Here is a 9,701-nt window from a genome sequence, read left to right on the forward strand (position 1 = left end):
CGCCCCTAAGTGGTGCTCCTGATGATTTCCTTCTGTCCAAGAAAAATTTGGATGGTTTCTCCATCCAGGATTATATGTATTGGAAAATGGGTTGTTTTTAATGAAACATACTGACTGAGGATTCTGTGGGCAATCCGGATAAGAGTGAGGATCTCCACAACCCACACAGTTAACCATGGGCTACCCAAACGCCTCTACCTGATTCACCTTCTGTTGATTTGATGTGTTTCCTAACGTTATGTTTTACAAAAGGCTGGTCATCATAGACACTTGAGCAGAAAGTGTGGCTATTTCGTTGGAACCGATAGAATTAACGTTCTAAGATCTCTTCTTCCTGTCAGCTCTTCCATCATACGTATCATCCACCCATTCCATGTTGTGCTTAGCAATGCGGTCTAATATCTCTTTAGCCTCAGTGTAAGATTTGTCCATAAGTCCACCAGTCGTTGATGCGTCTGCTGCCATATGCGATGCTCTATTCAATCCTCCATAAAACGTCTCCATTTGGATAGTTAATGGTAATCCATGGTTCGGGCAATTCTTAACCAAACCCTTAAAACGCTCCCATGCGGCGCTTAAGGTTTCAGCCTTTTCTTGTTCAAAGTTCATAATCTCTCGACGCCTCCCCGCGTTGGTGGTAGGTGGAAAGTATTTTTGCATAAATTTTTCCACCAACTTCTCCCAGGTGGTGATTTCACCAGGCTCTAGTGAGCTCACCCATTGTTTTGCGTCATCACACAAAGAATAGGGGAACAAAGACAGCTTGATCGCCTCTGGGGTGATTCCAGGAATCACAAATGAATTACACGTTTCCAGGAAACGCTTCATGTGGGCGTGAGGATCTTCACCACGACCACCCCTAAATTGTCCAGCAGTCTGGAGCATTTGGAGCATTACAGATTTCATCTCGAACCTGGTCCCGTCTGGTGTTGGGTAGATGATTCCTGGAGAGAAATCATACAGTACAGGGGACGCGTACTCTCTCATAGGACGCGTGCTGTTATTCGCCATTAGGATTGGATTCTCTGCAGCATGAGCTAATTGTTGAGCTAGTTGCTGATTTGCCTGTTCTTCCGCCATTGCTCGTTGCCTGTTCTGTTGTCTGAGAAATTGCGGCCTCAACCTTCGACGATGGTTAGATCGGTTCCTACATCGGAAGGTCCTTTCAATCTCGGGGTCGTATATGAATTCAGGAGTGCTCTCCCTGCTCATAAACGTTCACAAGCTTAGGCTTAGCTTGTAATACTCTTTCGATCGAAGTGTTCATACAACAGATACAAACAAAATTTCTGGTTAGTCTTATTTCTGAATCCCCGACAACGACGCCAAAAACTTGTTCGTTGCTATCGTGATTCGAGCAGGGAGTGTATCGTATAAAATAAGTTGGAAAAATAAGTGCCAAGTATAAATGGTGTGTTGATGTTGTGATGCGTTTAAGTAGTTGAAACGCGTTGATGCGTTAAAGATATGCAATCAGAACGCACGACACTCCTATTAATGACGTTCAAGTTTTCCTAAACCAGACCCAAGTATAAATCTAATTTAGGTTCCTGGCAAGTCCAGGGTCGAACTCAGGGATTCAGTTAAATAAACGCACACCTTGCGTTGTATCTATTATAGGGGTTTTCCTAAATGAATGAGAGATGTGTTATTTACACTAAAATGTTGTGCATGTGCAAGGAGATACAAAAGAGTTGAGTGGTGAGTGATAGATCATGCGAAAATGGAGTTTAATGTAAATGGTATGCGTCGGTCTAAGATGAGTGTACACAAACTAGAATTTGATGTGGATGAGATGGAATAATTTGCTTATTTTTTGTTCATGCGTTAGACTTTACTCAACATTTCTTAATGCGAATAACATACAAAGCCTATCTCTAGGATGCATGCGTCTAACACGGAATGCAATAAACACTAGTAAGTTATCTCTAGCTGTACTAGGCGTCCTACTTGATGCAGTTTAGTTATTCTCTCGAATAATCTAAGTTAAAGATGCTTTTTCCAAGTGATCAAGTTAACTTAAGCGTTGAAATGAAGTTTTGCATAAAGTATAAATGCATTCAACATGAACAAGAAATAAACAATGGCAAAAATGTGAGGGATCAAATATATGAATTTTATAAAGAAGCAAATTGTCTTTACAAAAGCAATATTCAATCAAGTGAAATGAAAGCGATAAATGAGATGAAGGAAATTGAGTCAAGCCGCAGAGTACAATCTCTTGTATCTCTTTGGCTCAATTCTGTTGTGTACAATCACTTGTATAGTAAGAGAACAAAGTGTCTTTCTCAAGCTTTGCTTCCTCCGCTCCCTGACCAGCGGTGGTGGTGGTTTTCAACCCTTCTAATCGTCTTGGCACCACAACACAACTTAAACTACAACTACACTAATTACAGAGAGAAAGAATCTTAATAATTTCTGAACTGAATAATTTTCTAACTGCGAACTCTGGAGGGACTTCATCTATTTATAGACGTTGGTCATGTCCACTTGGTGAACGAGTAGCATTAAAGTCCATATCCTGGTCAGCATTAAAGTCCATGCCCTGGTTAGCCGCCTGACTCTCTGAAGCTTTTCAGACGCCACCTGCTGCTTGGAAGCTTTTCAGACGTCGCCTGCTGCAGGTGCCCATACTTGCAAGTGGTGATGTGACACAATCAGCCTGAATCAATGAATCTTCTCTGTGTTGAACTCCCTCCGATGCATGGTCCATGCGTTAGAGCTTTCACTGCGGCACTTCTCTAATGCATTAGCGTTAATCCTCGTGTTGAAATCCTATAGTACAATGCGTTAGCGCTGCGATATTTAGTAATAAAACTTCTTTTGCATGAGTTTTCTAATGTTTGAATAATCCCATGCGTTTCTACTAAAAATGAGGAGAATTTATCATAAAAAACCTTAGTTGTTCCAACTTAAGAGCAAAAATAACTTGTATTTCTACAAGTTATCACTCACCCTAAATTAAGGCAAACGTATATAAAGCCAATTGTGCGCCTCTCTGATTCAATAGTGAAAATACAAAGCAAATTACCCTCCCAAAATTCTTTGAATTTTCAAATGTTAAGTTTTAAGCTCTTTCTCTTTATATCTTTGTTTGTTAAAAGTTCATGTAAGTTTAGAAAAGCTATCGAATATATATGGTATAATCAACTTAAAACCCAATTCAAAATTTAAGCACAATTTAGTGGATAAGAGGCATGTTAGAGGTAGAATAAAGACTTGCCACATGGCTAATCACAAAGAACATATGTTTGTGTCTCAAATTTATATGTATCGAGGTGAATGATTGGAAATGCCTCTAATAATGCTGATTTAATATGAGTCTAGAAGACTTGTATGTTCAATAATAAGCACATTACTAACCTAGCCACAGTAAGAAAACTTGCGTATCTTCTCCTAATAATATAGGAAGGCAACACCTCTTCCAAATGTATATAAGCTAACCTAAAGTTATCCTTGCGCTTATTCGAACACTAACTTCAACTTTGGAGCATTCGTGATTGAACACTGCACTGAATGTGATATTTGTAATAGGTGCGGAGGGAGTTCCCCAAAGGTGCCATGTCAACTTTTCACCTCATCTGCAATCACACATATTACAATTTTAAAGATGGGTAGTTCGATCTCCTACTCTATAATTATTTAACTCTCTCTATATGTGCATTAAATCACCTATTGATCCAAAAGTTCGAGATGATGGGTAAAAGTAAATTTAATATTATAACAATACTTTTAACCATATATCACAATCATAACATACATTATGAACAATCATTTTCCGTTAGATTAGCTCCATTTTTCATTCAAGAAAAGCAAAAGAAAAGGGAAAAAAATAAAGACATGGGCAGCCAATTATTGGATCTTTATTTTGATCTCTTGAACCATACTTGTCCAAAAAATAAAAAAAAATAAAAAAAATTGCAGTCTGAAAATTTTGGGCCATTTTATTTCCAATTCGACACAAGAAAGAAGCAGTGGTAATGTTCTGTTGAAATTTGGCGTTTCCCCTTTTAGCTTCCTCCTTCCCCATAACAATGACCCGCTTTTTAATGGCGATCAATTCCTTCTGTATTTCTGTCTCTCATCACATGTTCTCTCTCTGAATCATCACGTGACTCTCTCTCTCTCTCTTCTTCTTCTTCTCCTTTTCCTTCTCCTTCCTCCTGGATTGACTACTGAACCCTTTCTGTAAAGTCACACTCTCCCAAGTCCACCCCTTTTCATGTTTTTTCTTCCCTTTTTCCTTTAACTCCTTTTCCAAATACTTCCTTTTCTTTTTGACTTCGCCCCCATTTTCCTCATCTTCTTCACAATCTACTTTCTACTGCATTTTCACTTCACCCCAATTTATTAACACACTGAATCTTCTTCTATCTCTCTATGTAAGCTTTCAATCATGGGCTGTTTTCAGTCCAAAACCATTCATCTTCCTTCACCTGATGATGACCCTCCCCCACCTCAGCCCAAGCCAGATCCAGGTTTGTTTCTGTCTCTATGAGCTCACGAATCTGTGTTTTTAGTACTTTTTTATATGCTGATTTGTGGGTTTGTTTTAGTTTTTTGAGTTGTGGGTTCTGAGATTTTTTGTGGGGTTTTGAAGCTAATGGTGAAGAACTTGAAGAAGGGCAAGTTCCTGCATTCAAGGAGTTTGAACTAGTGGAGCTTCGAGCTGCCACTAATGGTTTTAGCTCTGAGTTGATTGTTTCTGAGAGTGGAGAGAAAGCTCCTAACGTCGTTTATAGAGGGAAGCTTCGAAATAATCGATTGGTTGCCATTAAACGCTTCTCCAAGCAGTCATGGCCTGATCCTCAACAATTTGTGGTAATCCATTGTTTTGCCTCTTTTGTTGTTAAGTGAAAAATGGGGGAGGATTCTCCTATCATTATGGATTGATGTTTTTCTGAGTCAGTTTCTGTGTTGTGTTTATTGGTTGCATGTGATTTTGAACACAGACTGAAGCTTCTGGAGTTGGTAAACTGAGATTTAAAAGATTGGTTAATTTAATTGGATGCTGTGCGGAGGGGGATGAGAGGCTGTTGGTGGCAGAGTATATGCCTAATGACACTCTCTCAAAGCATCTGTTTCATTGTATGGTTTTAGTCTTTTACTTGTTTCTCTCTTTACTTCATTCACTTTTTCTTTTTTAAGGATCTGTATACTTCATTTGTTATCTTTAGAACCATTGATCTATTTGAAGCCTTCAAGTATTTTATGTCCTCAAACTGGTAGATTCTGATATCGTTTAGTAATTTCATCCACTGTCTGCATTTATTTACAATAACCAAGGTGTTTGAATGACACATTACAGAATCTCAACATTTATAGTTGAGAAGAGCTCATGGAGTTTAAGCATGAAGTGACATGGTGAGATATGTCATGTATCCGGTGGGATTGAAGAGCTTAGTGCTAAACACTTGGGACACAATCAGAAAAGGGACTGTCTATGCAGATACTCTTTGTTTTGAAATCTCTTATGACCATAGTTAGTATACGTTATATAACATATTTTATTTAGTACAAGGGTCATATTGAAACTAACAGTTTGTGTGGAGGGAAAGTAGTTAAGAAGAAATGAGTTGGTTCTTTTTCGAGGATTGCCCCAATCCACTATGAACATATGAAGGAACCCCAAAAATATACTTTCAAAGGGTGTATTATTTCCATTTCCTTTGAGGCGATCAAGAACATTGGCAATTGACATGCCTTAGACTTCTTGTTGAGTTGAAGTTTAGGATTTTTCCATCATCTCGGCCTGAGGATTTTACTGCTTTTTGAATGATTTTCCATTATAATGCAGGGGAGAAACAACCATTTCCTTGGGAAATGCGTGTTCGAGTTGCATATTACATAGCACAAGCCCTTGATCATTGCAGCACAGAAAACCGAAAAATATATCATGATCTAAATGCATACAGAGTTCTCCTTGACGAGGTAGACATTCAAAGACTATCATTGTTCCTTTAAGCATTTTTAGACTACTAACTTTGGTCTTCAATGGATTATTCATTCATCAATACCAAGCATTTGATATTGACTATGAACTTTTTTCATCTTTGGGCTATGATTTTCTCATGGCAGGATGGGGATCCTCGGTTATCAAGTTTTGGCCTGATGAAGAACAGTCGGGATGGAAAAAGCTACAGTACCAATTTAGCTTACACTCCACCAGAGTTTTTACGAACAGGCATGTCTCTAGAACAACTGAGCTTCTTACCGAGTTATCAAATCCCATGTAAACTTTTATTACGATTTTGTTCAAAGAAAGGCATGCAAACCGATTCTTTAGCAAATTAGATGCTTGATTTTGTTTCTTTCAGGCAGGGTCATACCAGAGAGTGTGATCTACAGTTATGGAACCATTTTGCTGGACCTCTTAAGTGGGAAGCACATTCCTCCGAGCCATGTACAATAACTTGTCTTTTCCATCCTTTATCGTGTTCGTTATATGATGAATCTTGTATATTGAGTAAAACTTTCGTTACTTGCCCCTTCTATTGAACGATAAGTGATTAATTGCTTCTTGAGCATAAGAATCTCATTTGAAATGAAATGTGTTCTATAGAGTGATTTTTGCAACCCCTTTATCTGGCTCAATTACCTTGATTATATGCACAGGCATTAGATTTACTAAGAGGGAAGAACTTGTTGCTGTTAATGGATTCATCGTTGGAAGGACAATATGGAGATGATGATGCTACTCGATTGATCGATCTTGCTTCCAAATGTCTACAATACGAAGCCAGAGATCGACCCGATATAAAATTCGTTCTTTCAGCTGTGGCTCGTCTGCAAAAGCAGGAGGTAAACTTTTAAATGTCATTAACTCGACCTGAAAACTTTATCAATGGTGTTGTGTTACTCTAAATTCTTTTGTTGGCACTCAAAAAAGTTTTCTTAACAGTAACATCCTTGGTATCCTAGGTTGCATCACATGTACTAATGGGTCTGACAAAAACACCAGTGGTGTTGCCAACTATGCTTTCGGCACTCGGAAAAGCTTGTGTACGGATGGATCTTACTGCTGTACACGACATATTACTTAAAGTTGGTTACAAGGATGAGGAAGGCGCAGAGAGCGAAGTGCGTTTTCCTTTTTTCTTTTTGCCTCTGATTGTGGTTTTTGTGTATTTAATATTAGTGAATGCTTCCTTTATTCAATTTGCAGCTTTCATTCCAAGAGTGGACTCAGCAAGTGCAAGACATGTTGAACACAAAAAAGTTCGGGGATATTGCATTCAGAGACAAGGATTATAAAAACGCCATAGAGTACTACTCAAAGGTGCTTTCTACTCTCCGATATAGATAGTGTAGCATGGCTAGTTCTCAAAGCCATTGAATTTTATTGATCACGTAATTCCAGATTTAGGATTTTATTCTTTGTTCATGTCTATGGTTAACATTATGATCTATCTCTAAAACTGCAGCTTGTATCAATGATGTCAGTTCCTTCTGGGACTGTTTTCGTGAGGCGGGCGCTCTCCTACTTGATGGTTGGTCAACCAGAACTTGCATTGAGAGACGCCATGCAAGCGCAGGTGTGCTTGCCCGAGTGGCCGACTGCCTTCTACATGCAGGCCCTTGCGCTCTCAAAACTAGGAATGGAATCAGATGCACAGGACATGCTCAACGATGGAGCCTCCTTCGAAGCGAAGAAACAAAATATCTGGCGCAGTTAAACGGGAAGAGATCCATAGAATCGACCTTTCGGCCATGGTAAGTGCTTATTTGCTTGGTTAACTCCTGATGTTTTGACTAAAGAAATAGTCTCAAATTTAGATATGTATAAAAAGCATCCATCATAGAAGAGAAACTTCTTGTGTTCACTTGCAAATTGTTATTATATATCTAATTGGAAGATATAGAGAATGAATATATGGTTGAGAATACAGAGGAAAATTAGAAAGCCTTGAAGAAGTAGACAAACTTAACATGCTCATATTAGATTTGACTTTTGAGGGGGGGTTTTTTTTCCCTTTTTTTAAAAAATATATTTTTGAAATTATTTTAGCACTTCTTTAATAGGGGGACTGTCTATGCAAATCAGAGCTTCTCTTCAACTTTTTAACAAAGGAGGAGACGGAGACAGAGCCAGAGAGGGAATAAACAGGCAGAGCCATAAAGGGACAAAATGATTTAAAACAAAAGTGTAAGGATTATTTATATATATATATATATATCGATATATATAAAATTAGTTTAGGGGGTTTCTATATAAAATTGATGGTTTGCAGGGATCTTTTTGCAATTTATCATTATTTTATACCGTTTATCTAGTTTCAACTCTCATTCTGTTGACGAAATAAGGAAGTCAGGTATTTTTATGCTTAAACTTGGGGATAATATGTTACTTAGCTTCCAAGAAATATCTTTTTAGCAATTCTTTCTTTTAATGCTAAAAAGATTAACATAAATATACATTATTTTATTATATGGTCGGTAGGTTTTTTAAAAAGAAATTCTCAAACAGTAAATCAATGTTTAAAATAATGTCCGACGTGGATGAAAAAGTTGAGATTTCAATTTTACGAAAATATTAATAGAAAGCTCTACTATATTAAAAGAGGCTATATGGGGATATTCGTTCTCTCCCCATTTTATCGTTCAACTTTTTCTTTTTCTTTTCTTTTTTTTTTTGTGTTAAATATCCATAGTATGTGTGCATCTTCTTCTTTTTTTTTATTTTTATTTTTTTTTATTTTTTTTATTTTTTTTATTTTTAAGATTCTTGATTTCGACAGATTAGTCTCCTACTAAGAGATAATCACATGAGTGGACGAGAGAGAGAACATTATGAATAGTGGAGAGAGAGGAGAGTATGAAAAAGTAACTTAAGTATAAATTATATTCACACCCCTTTATAATTAAAAAAATTTATTTGTACCTTTTACAGTTTTTGTTGGGAAAATTAAAAGGATATTGTCCTTTTAGAAACTATTTAGGAAACTATTGTTGTTTTCAAACTATTTGTAAAAATATTGTTGTTTTTCTTTAAATAAGTCTAGGGTTGAAAATTCGACCTAAATAGGTCGAGTTTTGAACCCTCGATCTTCCTTTCATTTGTACGTCAAACTTTGAACCCTCGACTTTGTCCTTCTTAACATTATTATTGAGTCTGTTTAATTATCATTTTGGAGACATTCTTCTATCAAAAGATTGTATTTCTAAATTTTCATAAGGTCTCCCTGGAATTCCTTCCAAAGCTTGTTGAATAATTTTTACGATTCTGTCATCTTAGCAAGTCTATTAAATAATGAGTTAATGAATCTCCATTTTTTTGCCATTGAATTTTCCAATCAAATTCGAGAGCGAGATTATGAGAGAGAGCGAGATTTGAGAGCAAGAGCGAGAGCAAAATAATGAGATTTTGATAGAGAGTGAGAATACCGTACAAATTTTCCTTTTTTTTTTCCTTTTTAAATATTACACATTCCACCTTCTTTCTATTTTTTTTTATTTTCTATTTTATAAAAACAATTTCTAAAAATATTTTATTATTTTATTTAAACTCTAAAATAAATAAATAATAACTCATAAAAATAAAAAAATGTAAATTAAATATCTCATTTATATAAAAATAATTACAAAAATCAATGTGTCCCACAAGGCGGACGTCGTCGATTTCGAGTTGGTTGTTGTCGTCGACTTTGAACTTGAGGTTGCTCGGGTTCTTCTTGATGTTGCTTTGGTACCTCTGCAGGCGC

General features: G+C 36.8%; 1 protein-coding gene and 1 non-coding gene across 2 annotated transcripts; both read left to right on the top strand.

Annotated features, from left to right (window-relative positions):
- Positions 1-520: 520 nt before the first annotated feature.
- On the top strand, positions 521-624 carry LOC150038172 (small nucleolar RNA R71). The gene has a single exon (XR_016527440.1). It is a non-coding gene; the product is annotated as a small nucleolar RNA R71 (small nucleolar RNA).
- A 3,287-nt stretch (positions 625-3,911) lies between these two features.
- BSK2 (BR-signaling kinase 2) lies at positions 3,912-8,329 on the top strand. Its single transcript, XM_090318208.1, has 11 exons — positions 3,912-4,478; positions 4,601-4,821; positions 4,953-5,088; positions 5,798-5,931; positions 6,079-6,188; positions 6,322-6,403; positions 6,616-6,801; positions 6,922-7,080; positions 7,166-7,279; positions 7,425-7,713; positions 8,023-8,329. The coding sequence occupies exons 1-10, from the start codon at positions 4,397-4,399 to the stop codon at positions 7,674-7,676; spliced, it is 1,476 nt and encodes a 491-aa protein (XP_090174334.1). The 5' UTR covers positions 3,912-4,396; the 3' UTR covers positions 7,677-7,713; positions 8,023-8,329.
- The last annotated feature ends 1,372 nt before the right edge of the window (positions 8,330-9,701 follow it).

The sequence above is a fragment of the Benincasa hispida genome, chromosome 1, assembly GCF_027475165.1.
Source record: "Benincasa hispida cultivar pf3 chromosome 1, pf3_genome.v1.1, whole genome shotgun sequence".
Classification (NCBI taxonomy): Eukaryota; Viridiplantae; Streptophyta; class Magnoliopsida; order Cucurbitales; family Cucurbitaceae; genus Benincasa; species Benincasa hispida.

Bases quoted from the DNA above. Each gene is read 5' to 3' on its own strand.
- BSK2 (XM_090318208.1), top strand. From the start codon at position 4,397: ATGGGCTGTTTTCAGTCCAAAACCATTCATCTTCCTTCACCTGATGAT. The intron at 4,822-4,952 runs GTAATCCATTGT...TTTTGAACACAG, and splicing joins CTGATCCTCAACAATTTGTG to ACTGAAGCTTCTGGAGTTGG. The intron at 7,280-7,424 runs GTGCTTTCTACT...CTAAAACTGCAG, and splicing joins CCATAGAGTACTACTCAAAG to CTTGTATCAATGATGTCAGT.